Consider the following 21,210-nt stretch of genomic DNA (forward strand, 5'->3'; position numbering starts at 1 on the left):
CCTTACGGTTTATTTCATGTCGCCTTTCGCAGCCCTCTGCGTACGCCTTGGCAAGGCTTTGGGTCCCTCCGTCCCTCGCTGGTACCCCCGCCCTCGCCGGATTTCACGGATTTCTCTCCCTAGACGGCCAGGTTGCTCCCAGAGGCACTCACAGGGTTCCTCTCTGGCCACCGTAACGTGGCTCTTTGTCACCGGAGCGGTCCTAACGCGTGCCCTCGGACAAGGCGGGTCACCTACGGAGCCAGATTCTGCTGGGGTCCGACCTGCGAAACTCCTGTTCGGCTGCAGGTTGCGGTGTCGGTTCCTCCGAGCGTTTTGTTACAGCCGTGAAAACTCTTCTCTTTAAAAAACATCAGTGCTGAAGGCTTTCTCTTTTCCTGTACAAATGCGCTGGCTTAATGTCACTGTTTGCTACTGAGCGATAATCGAATCTGCTCAAAGCTAGATCACGTTGATCAAACACAGGTTCCAAGCAAAGGAAAATGAGAGCTGCGGAACTCAGGAAGCTCACGTTCCCGGCAGTTAGTCTTTCGAGAAGTGCGTCTGGACTCGTGTTCAGCCTAGCAGGGTTAAATTCCCTTCTACAGCGGCTCTGTAGGGGGGCACCCACGCTCTTCCCGGCCTGGGAGCCCGTCACGCGGGGACTTAACTCGCTGGTGAGCTGAGGCTGGCGGGTAGGTTCCAAATTTGCTGGCAGAAGGCCGTACAGATTTGTGTGTACGGAGATTGTGGAGATGCTCAGAGCTCCAGGGGTGAAAGTATAAATTTGATATTTAAGAAAAAAAAAAAGAAAAAGTTGAAGCAGAGGAGCCTAAGGTTACTGTTCTCTGCTAAAGCATGGGAAAATATTCTGGCAAGCACTCCCAAAGCATTTGTTCTCCCTCTGCTAAAGGTTAATTCCGTAGAGAGCAATATGGAAGATATGTTGGGCTCTTCTCTTGATTAGCAGAAATGCTGTTTAATTAGACAGGCTCTGTGACTCAGCAGGCCAGTCAAGCCCTTCTGAGCTCCCACAGCTCTATTCCGGTCCAAATTTATGCAGAATTAATTTTCTTCCTTATCCAGTAAAGCCCCAGGTGAATTTAAATCTTACGGACGCTAAATTGAAACTGAATAAAAGATGGAGAAGTCTGCAATTCATCAAAAAGAAAACACCTGAACATTGCGGATTAGAGCACCAGGGGACAGGGGCCGGTGCCCTCGTGGAAATGCGCAAAAGGTACGGAGCGGGGGACAAACTCTTAAATGCGTAAGTTTTCCCGGGAAGCGTTCGGATAAATGTATTGAATCTACAGACAGCGTTTTCTCTACACCTCGGCTCGCTCCGTTTCTTTCTCTCCTTAGGTTGGTGCCGATTTATTTTGCCTGCTCTTAACTTTCTCATACGCCTTCCCGTAGCCTGGCGTTCCTTCTTTCGCTATGAGATGGAAAGGTGGATAGAATTTTGTGAGGCTGGCTTGCGAAACAGAAACTGGCAAGAGCTGTGAAATAAAGAAGCGGTATAGTAGGCGTTCTTACGCATATAACCGGAAATATTTTCAGTGTGGTTAAGCTCAGAGCTCAGTGACGAACACTGAGGGGCCTGTGAATAATTTGTCATATTTATTGTATTTTATGCATGTTAAAGCAATGCAAAATTAATCAGAAAAGGGAAAATGGTTGGAAATTTGCCTCGATAATAGATGAAGTGTTGGTAGCCTTTTGAACATAATTATTTTTACATAAGACAATACTATTGTTTTTAAAGAAAAATTTTACTTTAGAGAGATTACTAGACGTACCCTTGCTGCAGAAATGAATGCTACTTGGTGGGTGAAAAATACTGAGTGTTTGCTCAGTATAAAACTACATGTTTTTTGAGCCTGGCTTGCTGGGCCTTCAGTTTAAGGTCTAAGTTGTGTCACAATGATTGTCATCTGCACTGTGTTCGTTTTGCCCTTGCAGATAAAACGACGGGAAGTGCTGTTCTCTGGTGGAGCAGCTTACCTGTCAGACTGGCGTCTGTCTGCTTGCTGCGTGCATCGGTTGGAAAGCAATGTCAGATCCGAAAGGAAACGGAAAGCAACGTCAGATCCGAAATTAATCCAAAATGTATGGCATTTACTTTACATTTTCGATCCACTGAGGTCCAAGATAAAACCATTCTGTGGCATACAGCATTACCCCGACCTCCGGTAGCGATACGCACGATTATTTTTCTCCCAGGGAAATCATCAGGATTTCATGTAGATCAGCGGTCTCAAGCAAGAGCTAGGTCAAGTAGCTCTGTGAACCCTTACCGGCTATTTTCTACACAAGGTTTTTGTTGTACGTGCTGAAGGTGAACAGCTGACGTACTTTCCAAGTGGGGAGAAAGCGCGATAGCGTGCAAGGCCAGTTACCCAACCCAGGTCTCACTTCCCAGTTAATCAACGAGGACGTTCATCTGTGCCTGGGGGGTACCCCAGAGAAATAAGCATTGCAGAAAAGTGTGCTCACTCCTTTAAAACACCAAGCGGGTGTTTTCTCTGCCACCTACCTCACTGTTCTCTCTGAGCGGCTTCTCGGCGTGACGGTGTGATTCTTTGAAGAGCGATGGTTCTAAATGGGTTGACCCTCAGCATACGAGTACTGAATTTGCCTTGAACTTGCTCGGCTTTCTTCCTCCCAGTATTGATCTGTAAAGAACACGTACATTGAAATCACAAGGATATTTTAAAGTGGCATAAGCGTGTACCGCTGCTGAGAGGCAATCCCACCGTCCTCTTTCCCTTGGCTGCTTCATCCCTCCCTCCTTCTGATACGCACTTTAACAAGGCCGTGCGCTGGGGAAACTCTACAGATTTTTTGGCTTGGTTAGCTCGTCGTCAGGTTGGTTCCCTACCTGGCTCACCGCATGACTGCTACTTTACGCTAGTTTAAGCTCCTCTGATTTTACAGTACTGCTGCCTGAAAAGCAGCCTCACGCATTTGAATCGCTCCACCAAATGGAGTATTTAATCTTTCAGCTGATAGCTGAACCAAGACGAGTGGCCGGCACAGCGATGGAGGCTTGTGATTTGTACTGTGGAAGCGAGCGTGTAGTATCACGCTTCGTGAGCGTAGCTTCTGCTCACGCAGAGAAACTGGGTTTCTTCTTGGCTGTCTGAGGCCTAAATAACCTTTTTACAGCGTACCTGGTTTTGCACTAGTGTATTGGTACCCCCAGCAGATACTGAGAAAAGAAAGCTGAAGAAAGAGATTATCCCAGTTTCTGTGATGCTTCTAAGTGAAGGAATTTTAGTAGTTGCCTACAGAAGTGTAATTAGCCTGCACCTCACTAAGCAACTTTCTATCTTCTAAACGAGTACTACTCAGAATTATGAAAATAATGTTTACAAGTTTTAGAACTAGTATCACAAGAAGTATAAACTCTGCGAAGCGTTTGTCTGAACTTGGCCGTGGAAAAATCTGAGTGTAGGAGTTACGTTCTGCTTGAACATCTCGTTGGAAAACCTTTCTGAGTTTTGGCTGTTACGGGTCAGCTTTCTTACATAATCCCCTCGGTTAGGTCACAACTCTTCCTTCCTTTCCTTTCGGTTTCATGTAGGATGTTTACATGCAATTGGAAATCTGTTTTGGCCTCATACCGAACGATGTTGAACTTGGTGAAAATCGCACGATGGAACTTTGTGCAGAATCATCGAACGCAGCGACTCGGAGCCTCTCGCTGAGCGGTGGGAAGCTTTCGCCCGTCGGCCAGTCAACTCTCCAGGGACCGCAAGGAACAAACCTTACAGTTTTACACCTTTCCCAAAATTCTCTTTGTCTGTGATAGAAGATGACTCATCGCAGCGGCTTTCAAGCATACAATACTTGAACCCGAAGCGTAACAACGTCCGTGTATCTCCACGCTTATTTTACGGATTATCCAGCCTCAAACATCTGAATGCGATGAATTCACTTACTGGGAAAATTGAAGATTTTTCCTTCCATTGGCTATACCACCCGGAGTACCTTACGGCGGATAGCGACAGTTCCCCAGGAATCCCTGCTAATACGTTCGCAGGTCTGAGGAACCTGGAATACCCAGAGTCTCCGTAAATGGAACAGAAATTATGAGGAATAACGCAGAGAACAGCTTCGCCATTCGCTAATTCCGGTTTGCAGGTTCTCAGCCTCACAGAAACAGGAACCTCGACAACAGAACGTGGGGCTCTTTACTCCCTGGGACCCCCCCCCGGTTGGGGGCAAAGGTGACAGAGAGGGGAAAGGTCACCGCGGGGGAGGTGGGGGCGCGTGAGCGCGGGCCAAGGTGGCGGCGCCCGCGGCCAAGATGGCGGCGCCCGCGGCCAAGATGGCGGCGCCCGCGGCGGCAGCGGGCGGAGCCAGGCGGAAGCGGAAGCGGGCGGGCGCCGGCGCGCGCGGCTGCTCTCCCCGCTGAGGGGCAGGTGGGGCCGGGGGGTCTGTGGGGACCGTGTGGGGCCGGGGGGGGCCCGGGGCTGCGGGTTCCCGAGAGGGGCCCTGTGGGGCCGTATGGGGCAGGGGGTTGTGGGGACTGTGCCGTGGGGATGTACGGGGCAGGGCTGGGGGGAGTACTGCGAAGGAGACGTATAGGGCGGGAGGGGATATGTATAGGGCAGGGCTGGGGGGGTGCTGCGGGGGGGTTATGGGGGGGGGCCGGGGGGAGGTATAGGGCAGGGCTGGGGGGATGCCACAGGGGGGATGTATCGGGGCCGTGGGGGGTGACCTGAGGGGCCTGAGGCAGGCGGGGGGAGCTGCTCGGGGGGGAGGGGGCTGCCTGGGGCAGGAGGGTGACGGGGGGGTCAGTGGGGACCGATGAAGCCAGAGGCGCCTTTTGGGGCGAGCTGGGGCGGGGGGCACCATCCCCCAGGAGCCCCCCTGCAGACCGCAGGCTTGCCTGACCTGATGCCTGGCCCCCCCAGGACCTCCGCAGCCCCCCCCCCGCCCCCGGCGATGCCGATGGTCTCCCCTCCGCCATGCTCCTCGCCTCCTACTCCGCCTGTGCCCTCCTCCTGGCCGCCTGCCTGGCGCTGGAGCTGGCTGCCTGCCGCTCCCGCCCCTCCGCCGCCCCCCACCACGCCAACCCGGCCTTCCGCCGCTTCCAGCACGGCTACTACCGCGTCTACCTGCCGGCACTGGCCGCTGACTGGCTGCAGGGACCCTACCTCTACAAACTCTACCAGCACTACCGCTTCCTGGAGGGACAGATCGCCATCCTCTACGTCTGCGGCTTCGCCTCCAGCGTCCTTTTCGGGTTGGTTTCCTCTTCTTTGGTAGATCGGTTGGGTCGGAAGAAATCCTGCGTCCTTTTTTCCTTGACCTATTCGATTTGTTGTTTGGTCAAACTCTCCCGGGATTATCTGGTGCTGGCGGCAGGGAGGGTTTTAGGGGGGTTGTCCACAGCGTTGCTCTTCTCCGCCTTTGAGGCGTGGTACGTCCACGAGCACGTGGAGCGGTATGATTTTCCGAGCGAGTGGATCGCCGTCACCTTCTCCCGGGCGGCTTTTTGGAACAATGTCATCGCTGTGGGGGCTGGGGGGGCGGCCGATTTCTTTGCCGAGTGGTTGGGGTTGGGCCCGGTGGCCCCGTTCATGGTCTCCATCCCCCTCCTGGTGCTGTCGGGGGTCTTTGCCATGAAAAACTGGGATGAAAACTACGGGAAGAAACGAGCTTTCTCCAAGACCTGCGGCGACGGTTTGAAGTGCCTCCTCTCCGACCGGCGCGTCCTTCTCCTGGGCACCATCCAGGCTCTGTTTGAAAGCGTCATCTACATCTTCATCTTCCTCTGGACCCCCGTCCTCGATCCCCACGGCGCTCCCTTGGGCATTGTCTTCTCCAGCTTCATGGCCGCCAGCATGCTGGGCTCCTTGCTCTACCGCCTGGCCGTCTCCAAGAGGTACCACCTCCAGCCCGTCCACCTCCTCTCCCTCGCCGGCCTCCTGGTCTTCTTCTCCCTCTTCATGCTCACCTTCTCCACCAACCCCGGCCAGGAGAGCCCCGCCGAGTCCTTCCTCGCCTTCCTGCTCATCGAACTCTCCTGTGGGCTCTACTTCCCGGCCATGGGTTTCCTCCGACGGAAGGTGGTGCCGGAGAAGGATCGCCTGGGGGTGATGAACTGGTTTCGCCTCCCCCTGAACTTACTGGCCTGTCTGGGTTTACTGGTTCTCCACAACAGCGACCGTCAGACGGGCACCAGGAGCATGTTCGGCATCTGCGCGGCTGTCGCGCTGCTGGCGCTGCTGGCCGTCGGCCGCCTCTTCGCCCTCAGCCGCCACGACGCCGAGCTCCGCCTGCCCGCGCCGCCGGGACAGGCCGACACCGCCGACGCCGTGCCCGAGCTGTGACGGGGTCCCGCGATGGGTGTCGCCCCCCCCCGAGGGACCGCAGAGGGGACGTGGGGACACCCTGACCCGCTGCTATGGGGTGAGTGGCTCCCCCGGGTGGCTGGTGACCCCCGAAACGTCCTCGTCCCCAACGCCTCCGTGGCGGCGGGGGGGCAGAAGCACGCGGGGAGGCGTATTCTCTCTTAAAAAAACCCCCAACAAAATAAAAGGTGTTTCTGCAGATCCCTGCCCCCCGCTTTTTGGGGGAACCTGCTCCAGATCCGCCCCCCCGCCCGGCACGGGGGGCTGCGCGCGTGCAAGTTGCACGTGGAGCCTTGTTGTCCCGAGCAGCGGTGTGCGGAGCCACGCTTGCAGAATCGTCCCTGGTGCACGGGGGAGTTTCTGCGTCCACCGGCGTTTCTGTTGCACCAACACGTGGCCGTCCCGCTCTGCACAGAGCCGTGTCCCCCCCAGCGCCTCATTGCACGCCGATCCGCAGGCACCCCTTTGCACGCCGCGTGGCACGCAGCCCCTTGCACACTGCCCCGCAGGCCAGCGCTGCGTTGGGCAGTGATACCGGCACGTCGCCGCACACCAGCAGCCTTGTTGCATGCCGGTCCCTGCACACCTGGGGCACAGGCGTCCTTGCACACCCACTCCCTCTTGCACAGGCGTCCTTGCGCGTCCACTCCCCATTGCACAGGCGTTCTTGCACACCCGCTCCCTGTTGCACAGGCATCCTTGCACACCTCCCTGTTGCACAGGCATCCTTGCACGCCTGCTCCCCATAGCACATGCATTCTTGCACACCCAATCCCTGTTGCACAGGCCTCCTTGCACACCTCCCTGTTGCACAGGTGTCCCTGCACACCCCCTCCCTTGTTGCACAGGCATTCTTGTACACCCACTCCCCGTTGCACAGGCATCCTTGCACGCCTGCTCCCCGTTGCACAGGCATTCTTGCAGACCAGCTCCCTGTTGCACAGGTGTTCTTGCACACCCGCTCGCTGTTGCACAGGCATCCTTGCACACCCCCTCCCTTGTTGCACAGACCTTCTTGCACCCCTCCCCCTTGCACAGGCATTCTTGTACACCCGCTCCCCATTGCACAGGCATCCTTGCACACCCGCTCCCTGTTGCACAGGCATTCTTGCAGACCCGCTCCCTGTTGCACAGGCGTCCTTGCACACCCCCTCCCTTGTTGCACAGGCGTTCTTGCACACCCACTCCCTGTTGCACAGGTGTTCTTGCACACCTGCTCCCCATCTCACAGGCGTTCTTGCACACCCGCTCCCCGTTGCACAGGTGTTCTTGCACGCCTGCTCCCTGTTGCACAGGCATTCTTGCAGACCCGCTCCCTGTTGCACAGGCGTCCTTGCACACCTGCTCCCCATCTCACAGGCATTCTTGCACACCCACTCCCCATTGCACAGGCATTCTTGCAGACCCACTCCCTGTTGCACAGGCATCCTTGCACACCCCCTCCCTTGTTGCATAGGCGTTCTTGCACACCTGCTCCCTGTTGCACAGGCATCCTTGCACACTCGGCTGGACGGGGCTCTGAGCAGCCCGGTCTGGTTGAAGACATCCCTGCTCATGGCAGGGGGGGACTGGAGGAGCTTTAAAGGCCCCTCCCGACCCAGACCCTTCTGGGGTTCGAGGAACTGCTTCCTTGGCCCTTCGCGCCTTCGTCCCGCTCCCGTCTGCCGGACTCACCAGTTCCGTGTTCGCAGCGTCCGTCTCCGCAGCCAGGTCAGGCTGGGTCAGCTCCTGCGGGCTGAGGCTCCAGCTCCCGCAGCGGCTGGTGCCGAGCTTCTCGTGCGACACGAGGCTCTTCAGGGAGAAAACGCACGGAAAGGACTCTTGATAGCAACCCCAGTCCCCGTTGCACCGGGGTCCTTGCACACCCGTACCCGTTGCGCGGGGGTCTTTGCACACCCATACCCATTACAGGGACGGTCCCTGCACACCAGTCCCCATTGCAGGGGGTCCTTGCACACCTGCACCCGTTGCAGGGGGGGGGCCTTGCACACCCGCACCCATTGCACGGAGGGGGTCCCTGCACACCAGTCCCTGTTGCGGGGGGGTCCTCGCACACCTGCACCCATTGCAGGGGGGGGCCTTGCACACCTGCACCCGTTGCAGGGGGCGTCCCCGCACACCGTGAGAGCCGTGTGGGAACTGGAGGCAGCCTTGAGACTGCTCAGTAGCGGCCGAAACACCCCGGCAGTATCAGACACCGGCTGTTTTGCTCCCGAATCCAAGGCTGATGCCGAGAAAAATCACCACCACCATCGCACGGGGATCCCCGCGCAGCCGCCCCCGGTGCACGAGGCGCCGAGCGCATGCGCACCTCCCCGGGGCGGAGACTACAACTCCCGGCGTGCCCCGCGCGGGCGGCTCGGTGGAGCCGCGCGCTGATTGGCTACGGCTGTATTTGAAGGGGGCGCGCTGCGGGGCCGACACCCCCTCGGCAGCGGAGCAGCGTGAGCGTGAGGGGCCGCGGAGCCGCAGAGTGGGGCTGGGGAGGTGGGCTGCGGACCCCCAGTGGGGCTGGGAGTGGGGCTGTGTGTCCGGGGGAGGCCGGGGAGTGGGGCTGGGGGGGCGGGCTGTGTGCCTTAGTGGGCGGGGCTGCAGCTCCACCTGCGCGGGGCGGGGCTACGGGTCCTTGGGGCGGGGTGTGGTAGCAGGGCCTGCGGGCAGGGGGCGTGGCTGTGGGGGCTCGGGGCGGGTCTGCGGGCAGGGGGCGTGGCTGTGGGGGCTCGGGGCGTGGCTGTGGGGGCTCGGGGCGGGTCTGCGGGCAGGGGGCGTGGCTGTGGGGGCTCGGGGCGGGTCTGCGGGCAGGGGGCGTGGCTGCGGGGGTGTCCTGGTTTCAGCTGGGATAGAGTTCCTTTACTTTATAGTGGCTGGTATGGGGCTGTGTTTTGGATTTGTACTGAAAACAGTGTTGGTAATACAGAGGTGTTTTAGTTGTTGCTGCAGTAGTCAAGGACTTTTCAGCTTCCCATGCTCTGCCAGGTGCACAAGAAGTTGGGGGGGGACACAGCCGGGATAGTTGATCCAAACTAGCCAAAGGGTTATTCCATACCATATGGCATCATGCTCAGTATATAAAGCTGGGGAAGAAGAAGGAAGGGGGGGACATTTGGAGTGATGGCGTTTGTTTTCCCAAGTAACCACTACACGTGATGGAGCCCTGCTTTCCTGGAGATGGCTGAACACCTGCCTGACCAGGGGAAGTAACAAATGAATTCCTTGCTTTGCTTTGCTTGCGTGCGTGGTTCTTGCTTTACCTATTAAACTGTCTTTATCTCAACCCACGAGTTTTCTCACTTTTACTCTTCTGATTCTCTCCCCTGTCCCACCAGAGGGGAGTGAGCGAGCGGCTGGGTGGGGCTGAGCTGCCGGCTGGGGTTAAACCTGGCAGGGGGCGTGGCTGTGGGGGCTCGGGGTGGGTCTGTGGGCAGGGGGCGTGGCTGTGGGGGCTCAGGGCGGGCCTGCAGGTGGGGGGGCGTGGCTGTGGGGGCTCGGGGCGGGCCTGCAGGTGGGGGGGCGTGGCTTCGGGCGCTGCCTGGATCCCCCTCAGCGGCCTTGGGGGGCGGCGGGTGTTTCTGGGGGGCCGTGGGGGATGGACCCCCATTCTCTGCCCATTGATTTCATCCCCTCCTGCCCCATTCCCACTCCTCCCTCCCACTGCTTCCCCTTGGATTTTGGGGTCCCCCCCGGGTCAGCGACCCCCCCCCGGGGGTTTTGGGGACCCCTCCATCTCCCCCCTCCCTAATTTTACCCACCATCACCCCATTCCTGCTCTTCCCTCCTGCTGCTTCCCCTGAAATTTTGGGGGTCCCCCCATGGTTCAGCGACACCCTCCTGGGTTTTGGGGGATCCCCAGGGTTTTGGGGGACACCCCTAGGGTTTGTGACCCCCACCATTTCCTTCTCTTGATTTTGCATCCCCCACTGCCCCATTTCCACTCCTCCCTCCCACTGCTTCCCCTTGTCTTTCAGGGCTCCCCCCCTGATTTTGGGGACCCCCCCAAAGCCCCATGGGGCAAGTGTTTTGCAGCAAGATCGAGCTGAGCCAGTTCCTGGGCCCCGGCCACAACCTCAGCAACTTTGACTTCAAGCACAGGCTGGAGCCCTCCGGCCCCACTGAGGAACTGGGGGGGTCCCAGATCCAGGGCAGGGGCCCAAAAATCAGGGGACCCCAAAAAATCCTGTGGGGGGAACCCTGAACCTCCCCTGGAGCAGCACGGGGGGGGTTGGGGTGGCTATGGGGGGATCTGGGGAGAGGACCCTGAAATTCGGGGCGTGCCCCAAAATGGGGTAGCTGGGGATCAGGGGGAAACCCCCAGATTGGGGGGGGGCCTGAATTGGGGGGGAATGGGTTGGTCCCCAAAATGAGGGGGTATTAAGGAGGTGCAAAACGGGGGATGGGGGCTCCCAGATGCCTGGGTCCCTTGCGGGGGTGGGGGGAGGGGTGGGAATCCCCTTGACACTTGGGTCCTTGGGGGCGGTTACCCAGATGCCTGGGTCCCTGCTGGGGGTGTGTGTGGGGGTCCCCTCTCCTGGACGCCTGGCTCCCCCCTAGATGCTGCGCCGGCTGCCAGAGCCTGTTCCCAGGGGTGACGCTGCCCAGTCAGCTGTGGGTGAGCCTTCATCCCGCCATTGTCAGCACCATCGTCCTCCCCTGAGCCTTCTTTGTTCCCCTTCCTCATCCTCTGAGCCTTCCCCCCCATCATCATCCTCCTCTGAGCCTTTCTCCCATCCTTGTTGTCATTGTCATCCTCCTCCTCCTCTAAGCCTTCTCCTCCTCCCCTCCTCCATGCCTTCTTCCACCCCATCATCCCCCTCTGAGCTTTTGTCCCTCCACCAGCATCCTCCTCTGAGCCTTCCTCCACCGCATCATTCACCTCTTCCTCCTCTAAGCCCTTCTCTTGCCTGCCTTCTCCTCTTCCTCCTACTCTGACTCTTCCTCCCCATTGCCATCATCATCTTCCTCTGAGCCTTCCTCCCCCCCATCATTATCCTCTGAGCTTTCCCCCACCATCATTCTCCTCCGATTGCCCCTGGTGTATTTTCTCAACCTGTTTAACTGCTTGGATTAAAGACAAAAGTCCCTTTTCCCATTCGGAATATCTCTGTTCTGTCTCTTTAAATGCAGTCGAGCTAAACATTAAAGGTCTTTTTGGCCCACTCGGCCCGGTCTGGAATAGATTGAAGTAAGTACTATGTTGTGCAAAACACCATTCTGCTTTAATAGGGTCATGGGGGTGTACTGGTCCCAGTGACGGATACGTCTTTAATTCCCGTATTAGGGTTCTGAGTGCCTCTTCACATTCTGGGTTCCACTTCCGTGGTTTTCCCTTTCGTAAAGGTGAGTATAGTGGGTGAGCAATGATAGAAAATCCAGGTACGTGTTTCCTCCAGTATCCTACAGTACCTATAAGATGCTGTAATTCTTTCCTAGATTGGGGCATCTGTAACTGTTCTATTTTACTTAGGGTGTCTGGTGGGATTGCTGCACCACCTGCAATCCACCAGGTACCTAAAAAGTTTACTTCTCTACTTGGTCCCTGACATTTTTCTGGTGGGATTTCAACTTCTGCTTTATGTAGCGTTTGCCACGCTGCTGCTGCCGCTTCCCCCATCTTTCCAGGGGAGGTCCCTCCGATTAGGATATCATCTATATATTGGTACAGTTTCACATCTTGAGGGAGTGAGACTGTCTGTAAGAGTTCAGCGAGCGCAGCATGAGCAATCGTGGGTGAATGTTTATATCCCTGTGGGAGTCTGTTAAAAGTGTCTTGTATGCCTTTCCAAGTAAAAGCAGATTTCTCTTTATCCTCCTCCTGCAAGGGGACCATGAAAAACATATCTTTCACAGCCAGCACTGCCGTCCATGGGTGTGCGGCCACTTGTAGCGTGGCTGTTAAAGTTGCAATATTAGGTACTGCAGCCGCTAGCAGAGCTGCATTGGCATTTAGGCGCCAATAATCAATTGTCACATGCGATCTCCCATTCGGCTTTCGGACTGGCCAGACCGGTGAATTGTATAGGGAGTGGGTTGTGGAAATAATGTGCCATTTTTCCAAGTCTGCTATTACTTCAGAAATTCCGTTTCGTGCCGCAGCAGAAATCGTGTATCGCAGTACATTAGTAACCTTGGAATCGGGGAGAGCTGTGTGGAGTACATGCACTGAACCCTTCTGATTTCTATCAGGGTTAGGGTTGATATTTGAACCGAAGGACCGTACACTGCTGTCAGGCAGGCGCCAGGTTCAGCTGTTCAAAATATCGAAACCCAAACCATTTTCACTGTGATCTTTGATTGCAAAGCGAGTCGACAACATGCACTTCTCGGCCGGGAGCCATAAATTAACTTTCACGGCTTGGCAAGTAACACTCGCTCCGTTCACTCCAGTTATTCTAACTCTGCCGTCTGGGTCACACGCCCAGCTTCTTGGCATTCTGTTGTGTTAGTATTGAAATCTCTGCTCCCATATCTATTAGAAATGTTACCAGTTGTCACCAAGGACCAACTGGAATTAAAATATAAGGGCCTCCTTCATTTAGCCATGGCTAGGCTTCCACTCACCAGACGGACCGGCCCAGTTGCTCTCCTGGCGTTATTTGTTTTTTGATCTCAAGCTTTGGAATTCCTCCTGAAGGGGGAGGAAAGAGTCGTCGCTCTTTCTTGGAGCTGGCAATGGTGCCGGAGTATTTGGAGTACGTTCTGTCCTTTCCCCATCGCCGTGTTTCTGAAATGCTTGAATTAGATTCAGGATAACGCTAGTAGGCTGTGCCTTTATCGCAGCTCTGGGACTGCCCAGTGCCAATGCTCTCCTCCACAGTTCATTTCTCTACGCCCGAGACTCTGCTCGTGGGTCTTTAGGTGTATTTTCCCTTGGTTTAGTTCCTGTTCCCTGTGGGGGTGTTTGTTTTACCGGTCGCATTTGATGATCTCCTGTTCGGGATCTTGGGTCGATTTCTCGGTCGACAGATCATCCCGCCCTAATCATGGCTACAATTTACAATACTATGCATTAATTCTGCCCATGTAGGGAGTTGTCTGTGGGGATCATCACCGTCAAATTCCTCATTTTGCCCTGTGTCTCTTTTAATCTCATCCCATTTTGCAATTAAATAAGGTTTAAGAATGGCCAGGGCTCCCCTAATTAGTGGCTTTAGCCTGTTATAATCTACAGTAGCTGAGATGGGGGTATCGCTGGACTCTCCACATTTATGCATATGTGGGTGGCTTTGGTGATGGCAGGGGAGAGTTCACATAGGGAATGGATGGGACTTACAGAAGGGTCACCTCAATCCAAGGCATCTATTCCCCCAGCCCAGTAGGCTACCCTACTGGTGATAGAATGGCCTTCATCTGTCAGGTTGGGTCCTAGGTTTAAGGAAATTCCTGTACCCCAATAACAGTTTGCTTTGTCTCCACTCAACATTATTCAGTCACCACCGCCGAGGCGGACGCACCGCAAATATTCAGTTTCAGTGTCACGTGGCTTTTTGCTGTATTTCTCTTGTAATTTTGCCAGTCGTAATGCATCCCATGGAGTGCTTTGCATACTCTATCGCTGACCGCCTCCTCGAGGTCCTTCAGAGTATTCTGCTTTAATAATGCGCCTAGTCTTATATCCGGAGGAGTCCGGAAAGGGTAGCGGGTTAGCATGTTCTTCTTCACGGTCATCTGGATCACCCCAGTATCACCATCCCAATCCTCTGGGGACACTATGAGTTTCCTAATTGGCATGGCATTAGGGGGATGCAGGGCTGCATGAGCATCATCTCGACCTTTTCTTCCAACTTTTGTGTTTTCTCCTTTTCTTCCTGTAATTGTTGCTGCAGCTGCTCCATTTTCAAAGACAGTATTAATTCAGCTGCCTTCTATTTCTTCTTTTAGGTCCTGCTCCTTTTTATTGTTCTTTTTCCTATCCTGATAAGCAGCTTCTAAACAGGTACCTAGCATTTTGCCAATAATTCCTTTCCCTTTTCCATCCTTTATATGTCCCCGGCCACTTTTAGCTGTTCTTTCACGGCTTCCTAATCATGCCACTTATCACGAGCCCATTCTTCTGAGAATTTGGGACTCGGACTTATTCCACGCTTCCATAAGTAAACAGCAATACTACTTGCCATCCTGCCAACGACACCGGTTTGTTGCAAAAGAGCACTTTAGATTGCTTAAAAAAAGAAGATCACTGTCAAAGGTGTTGGAAAAAATGGTTTTAATATGATGTTGTAAAAGTGCAACTTAACAAAGTTCAGTGGCAAGGTTCACTCTATTAATTACTGCATGGAAGAAATGTACAAAGGAAAATTGGGTTACACTCGAGTTAGAATGATTCGTAGAGAGACCGGGAATACAACAGGGTACGGAGGACCCTCCCCTTGAGTCACCGGGTTCGGAGTAGACCCCTTGCTTTCTAAACTCCTGATGGAGCTTAGGTGCGGCTAGGTCCAATCTTAGTCTCAGACTTGGACAACGGTTTATGTCTAACGGATTACATATGCAAAATTTATCAATGTTGCCCTACGACAAGGTTATGCGTGATATAGGTCACTTACCAAAGATCTGCTGTTGGTAAAAGGTCTCTCTGCCTCGAGGAGCGACCTTGAGAGGTGTTCCAGCTCAAGGGGAGATCACCGCTATACAGCCACGCTGCCTAGCAGGGAGAGCTCAAAGTCGGCTCGCTTTGGCTGTCATATTTATAGATAAAGCGTCCGGCTTGTAGTCAAATTACACACGATAGGAAAGCTATGCGTGAGGCTCCTCGTACCCACAACTTTCTTTGTTCCTTGCCAAATGAGTCTTGGAAAGGCCATCCGGTATTCACGTGTCGATTGCACGATCGATGTTCCAAGCTCGTATACATCATAAGACAGCTCAGGTTGGGTTACTGCTGCACTTGCACTGCTTCTTGTAAGGCTTGTCCTGCATTGGTTCAGGTGGTTCCTGCTATAGTCATTCCCATAGTGTGCAACTCAAATCCTGGGTTACAACAATTTAAAGGTATTTCCATTACAGTCTCCACCCCTGGTCCCTTTGGATCAGACCATTGGGTTTAACATTGCAATGAACTCCTCCCCTTGCCCCTGCTCCGGCTTGGACTCATCCACAGACTGCGGTCCCTTAGGGGAGTACCTGCTCCAAGTGGCGCCTCATCTATGAGCCAGTCTCTCCAGGGCTCTACCTGCTGCAGCATAGAATTATGCACAGCCACAGTCGCTTAGAGGTGTCCCGTTCCGGCGCGGCCTTCTCCATGGGCCACCATGCCTTCAGATATATACGCGCTTCAGCACAGCCTCACCCACAGCCACAGTCCCTTCAGAAGTAAACCTACTCCAACGCGCCCTTACCGACGGCTGCAATCCCTCCAGGGGTGTACCTGCTCTGCCGTGGGTTTATCTAAGGCCACGTGCTTTCAGGTGCTCCAGCATGACCTCATGCACAGCCACTGATGCTTCAAGGCGTACCTGCTGCAGCATGGACTTATCTACAGCTATAGATGCTTTGAGGTGTACCTTTTTCCAGCGTGCACTTATCCTTGGGCCAGTATCCCTTCAGAGGTATACCTGCTGCAGCACAGAAATAAGCACGGCCACGGATGTGTCAAGAGGTACCTGCTGTGGCATCGGCTTATCCACGGCCACAGACACTTTGGGGTGTCCTGCTCCCACGTGGAGTCATCCACAGGTCACAGCCCCTTTGACTAGAGTTCACAATGGAGTTCCAGCCTGTCCGGTACAGCAGCACAGAAACGACGGCGATGCCCTGGCCATCTGCCCGCGCAGGTGTAGTCTAACAGGAGCTGGTGGAAGGCCAGGGCTTACGTAAAAACAATAAGGAGGATTCAGACTGGAAAGGGGAATGTCTAAACAAGCATTACTGTCCTTGGGAGTAAAGCACATCCTGGAGAAATAGGTAGGCTAATTACCATGTTTTAGGAACCATGTGAACCTACTAGTAGAAGTGTGATAAAAAGCACCCTCAGGCAAACTGTCCTTATTATAATAATAAAAGTCACACCCCTTGAGCCGGAGACCCCGGCGCAAGCAGAGAGCCCTCACCTCTGAGCGTGCGCAGCATGTTAAAGTAGCGCTGTAGCTTGAAGTTGAAGTAAGAGAAATGTAGGCCAATAGAAAACTGCTTTGTGTAATTACTTATGCCTAAGTATAACTAGACCATATAAATACCGTAGCTGCGTGACTGACCTTTGTGCTAGCTTTGCGGAGATACCGCCTAGCACCCATCTCTGCGCAGACATGCCATAAAAATACCTCTGCCCTGTGTGCATATTGGCGTCCCGCACACGGGGTAAACGACCTCACGCTTGTGGGATAACAGTTTTGACGCCCCAGATGGGACCGAGCTGACAGCCTCGCCCGCCTCGTCTTGCCGCATCCGACAGGGAGAAGAGGCCTGAGCGGACTCCAGCGCGCACCGACCTGTTGCCTGGGGACTCCTTCAGCTCCTCTCCTGCGGTCGGGCGGTAAGCGACACGATGGTGCAATGCTAGTGAAAAGAGGTATTTTTGGGGGATTGGAGAAAAGGGGGATAGGGGCAAGATCTCCCAGGAAGCAGGCGGCCTCTGTTCTGTTCTGGGCTCTGCATAAGACGCACCAGGAAAGATACGTGGCAGTAGCATAGTTCTGTTTGTTTCTACACGCTGTCCCGTTCAACAGAGGGAGACGTCCCTCGTTCTGGTTTGTGTAGAAATGCTGGGTTTTTTGGCACCGATACGGGCACTGCCACTTCCCAGGAGGCAGCCCTTTGCTCTCCTCTAGGATGCATCCTGAAGCATTGCAATAAATTTGGGGGAGATGCCATGACTAAAAATCAGCTAAAATGATATTGTAATCAACGGTGGCCACGATATCCATGGGAAGATGGTGAAAAATGGCCTGAGAACGGATCCTTGAAATATAACACTATATCGGAATTAATGTTGTGTTGTCGGGGAACTGAAAAATGGGATGAAATGCCTTCTGTGGATATGTTTTTTTCGTTAAGACGCGATTGGGATATTAGGAAGAAAGGTGGTTTAGTGGATTCTAAACATCAGATTGGAATATATGTGTTAAAAGAGAAAAAGGGAAAACCTCGTTGTATTAAATGGGAAAATTCAGAAGAGGATATTCAGCTGTTGGTAGCTCCCCCCAAACAGCCCAAATCTGATAGCTCAAGTGGTGATGGAGTTGTGAGTGCTATCTGTAAAAGAACAAGGGGCGAGAAACCCATAGTTTGAGCTCCCCTCAGACAGGCTGTAGGGCCTGAAGGAACACCGGTATCCGTACACGTACCTTTTACTGCTTCTGATTTATTAAACTGCAAACAGGCAGTCGGATCCTATCGGAACAATCCAGAAGGAATGTATAGTACTGTTAATCACGACTCCTAGTCCTAACTGAGGAGTTGTACAGGCTCTCCTAGAATATTTGTTTACCACTGAGGAGAGGAGAACAATTTTAGAGAAGGCTAGAGAGGGACTGATCCAACAATGTGTGTGTGGGGGGGCGTGCCTAATACCAATATGTACCTCCCGAAAAAGGATCTGGAGTGGGATTACAGAGGGTAAAGGAATATCAGAAGTTAATTTTGTACGGGATTCAACATGGAGTGCAAAAGCCCAAGAATTTATCTAAACTATCTGAAGTAAGGCAGGGGCATAAGGAAACCCCGTCAGCCTTCTCTGAGAGATTGTGTGAAGTAGCTCGAAAATGGACAGATCTGGATCCGGAAGATGATAGCAATTCAAAGTTATTTAACAGGCTGTTTATTGGTCAAGCGGCAGCAGATATAAGAGAGAGATGACAAAACGTAGAGGGCGAGGATGGCACGACAGTCTCACGGTTCTTCTCAATCGCGTATAAGGTACGTAATAATCAGGAGGAAATAGAAGAGAAGGAGAAGAAGTCTGGAGCAGAAGTCTGTCTGGAGCAGAAGTCTTATGAGGAGCGGCTGAGGGAGCTGGGACTGTTTAGCCTGGAGAAAAGGAGGCTGAGGGGAGACCTCATCGCTCTCTACAACTACCTGAAAGGAGGTTGTAGAGAGGTGGGGGTCGGTCTCTTCTCCCAGGTAACAAGTGATAGGACAAGAGGAAATGGCCTCAAGTTGCGCCAGGGGAGGTTTAGACTGGATATTAGGAAATTTTTCTTCACCGAGAGGGTTATCAAGCATTGGAACAGACTGCCCAGGGAAGTGGTTGAGTCGCCATCCCTGGAGGTATTTAAAGGACGTTTGGATGAGGTACTTAGAGACATGGTGTAGTGATGGTTTTTGGCAGTGTTAGGTTTATGGTTGGACTCGATGATCTTAAAGGTCTTTTCCAACCTATATGATTCTGTGATTCTGTGATTCTGAGAAGCGGGGACGAGTAAAGCTGCAAGCTTCTTTGTTGGCTGCCTTGATGGAAGAACAAGAAAGAGGGAGAGAAAATACACGAGGTGAATTTTGTGGGTGAGGAAGGGGCTGTAGAAATAATAGTAGAAACGGTTATGACATTCCCCTGAGAATGAATTGGCGTGCAAATTGTAAGCAAGAGGGCTATTGGAAAAAAGATTGTCCATGCCGTCTGATTAATGGGGAAAGAGAGACAGAAGAAGGGGTTGGAGTCATGATGGAGATTGGGTTGGACTGAAGGGGGCATGAGGAATTTATTAAAATTTCCCCAGACAATCCTCTGGTTCCAGTCAAGCTGGGGAATGAAAGAATAGATTTTTTTTTTTTTTTAATTGATAGTGGAGCCACACATGCTGTAGTAAGTAGTTGTAGGGGACTGTCCTGGTTTCAGCTGAGATAGAGTTCATTTTCTTTATAGTGGCTGGTATGGGGCTATGTTTTGGATTTGTACTGAAAACAGTGTTGATAATACAGAGATGTTTTAGTTGTTGCTGCAGTAGTCAAGGACTTTTCAGCTTCCCATGCTCTGCCAGGTGTAGAAGAAGCCGGGAGGGGACACAGCCAGGACAGTTGATCCAAACTGACCAAAGGGCTATTCCATACCACGTGACGTCATGCTCAGTATATAAAGCTGGGGAAGAAGAAGGAAGGGGGGGACACGTTCAGAGCGATGGCGTTTGTCTTCCCAAGTAACCACGACGTGTGATGGAGCCCTGCTCTCCTGGAGATGGCCGAACACCTGCCTGCCCACGGGAAGGAGCGAACGAATTCCTTGTTTTGCTTTGCTTGTGTGCGCGGCTTTTGCTTTACCTGTTAAACTGCCTTTATCTCAACCCGTGAGTTTTCTTACTTTTGCTCTTCCGATTCTCTCCCCCATCCCACTGCGGGGGGAGTGAGCGAGCGGCTGTCTGGTGCTTAGTTGCCGGCTGGGGCTAAACCATGACAGGGACTCTTAAGTAGAAGTAAAATAAGCGTTGTTGGTGCAACAGGGAAAAAGACTTTAAGGCCGTTTTTACAACCTATGGAATGTTCCATTGGAAACATTAAATTAACTCCTGAATTCCTTTATATGCCAGAATGCCCCCTACCATTGCTTGAATGGGATTTACTTGTAAACGGAATGCACAACTAACTTTTTCTGAAGACTCTGTTCAGTTGCATATTCCTCCAGAGACTGCCTGGAAAGCCCAGATACGCTTGCTTATCGAGAAAGATTCTAATGAAAAAATGAATATTTCAGAGGACATACCGAATGCGGTCATACCCCCGGCATGGGCATCGGAGATACCCGGACGAGCAAAGAATGCGACCCTGGTAAAGACCGAACTGAAACCAGGAGCTCAACCGGTAAGAAAGAAACAATACCCCGTTAAGCCAGAGGCCCAAAAAGGATTAAACCTATAATAAGCTCCTTTTTAGAACATGGATTGTTACGGGAGCGTCAATCGGAATTTAATACTCCCATCCTACCTGTAAAGAAGCCCCACTCTTCTGAATATAGACTGGTACGGGACTTAATGAGAAATTAAAGCAAGGACAGTAGATATCCACCCTGTGGTTCCAAATCCATATACCCTTCTTACTGCAATCCCTAACAGTAATACTTATTTTGCAGCGTTAGATTTAAAGGATGCCGCCTTCCGTATACCTGTGGATGAGCAGAGCCAGACCATCTTCGCCTTTGAATGGGAGAACGCAAGTCCAGGACGAAAGACGCAACTCTGCTGCACCGTCCTTCCCCAGGGATTCGAGGACGGCCCTACCTCGTTCGGTAAGGTACCGGCCAAAGAATTGGAACCGTGGCAAAACGATCACGATGCCGTAACATTGTTGCAATATGTTGATGATTTGCTAATTGGTTCTGACAGTTAGGAGGCATGTCTGGAAGCCCCCACCAGTTTGCTTAACTTTCTGGGCTTGGCAGGGTATCCGGTTTCTAAGAAAAAGGCTCAGATGGGGGGAAAAAAAAGGTGCAATATATGGGGTTTGAAATCGCCAAAGGACAGAGAGAATTAAGTACTGAGAGAAAAGAGGCCATTTGTAGAATTGCTGTACCGACATCAGAGAAGCAATTAAGAGGATTTCTGGGGATGGCCGGATGGCGTCGCTTACGGATTCCCCATTTTGGACTAATTGCCAAAGCACCGTATGCTGCTGTGAAAGGACCCGAGGGGGTTCTCGAATGGACACCCGAATGTAGGAAGAGTTTTGATGAAATTAAAAGGAAACTCACGGAGGCTCCCGCTTTGGGACTCCCGAATTTGAGGAAACCCTTCCAATTATATGTACGTGAACGACAGCGAGCGGCATTAGGAGTTTTGACACAAAGGTTGGGGAGCTGGAAAAGACCGGTGGGATACTTTTCAAAGCAATTAGATGAAGTCAGTAAAGGTTGGCCTGCTTGTTTGAAGGCAGTAGCAGCTACTGCAACCTTAGTTGAAGAATCTGAGAAGTTGACGTTTGGCCAACCTATTACTGTATTTGTACC

At 53.1% G+C, this 21,210-nt stretch overlaps 1 protein-coding gene and 1 pseudogene across 1 annotated transcript; both read left to right on the forward strand.

Moving 5' to 3' along the window:
• Positions 1-3,447: 3,447 nt before the first annotated feature.
• Positions 3,448-4,257, forward strand: LOC142404199 (toll-like receptor 3; annotated as a pseudogene).
• A 652-nt stretch (positions 4,258-4,909) lies between these two features.
• Positions 4,910-6,548, forward strand: LOC142404198 (molybdate-anion transporter-like). The gene has a single exon (XM_075490682.1). The coding sequence runs from the start codon at positions 4,959-4,961 to the stop codon at positions 6,324-6,326; it is 1,368 nt and encodes a 455-aa protein (XP_075346797.1). The 5' UTR covers positions 4,910-4,958; the 3' UTR covers positions 6,327-6,548.
• Positions 6,549-21,210: the final 14,662 nt, after the last annotated feature.

The sequence above is a fragment of the Mycteria americana genome, unplaced genomic scaffold (assembly GCF_035582795.1).
Source record: "Mycteria americana isolate JAX WOST 10 ecotype Jacksonville Zoo and Gardens unplaced genomic scaffold, USCA_MyAme_1.0 Scaffold_91, whole genome shotgun sequence".
Lineage (NCBI taxonomy): Eukaryota > Metazoa > Chordata > Aves > Ciconiiformes > Ciconiidae > Mycteria > Mycteria americana.

Coding starts and splice junctions, on each gene's coding strand:
- LOC142404198 (XM_075490682.1), top strand. CDS start 4,959: ATGCTCCTCGCCTCCTACTCCGCCTGTGCCCTCCTCCTGGCCGCCTGC.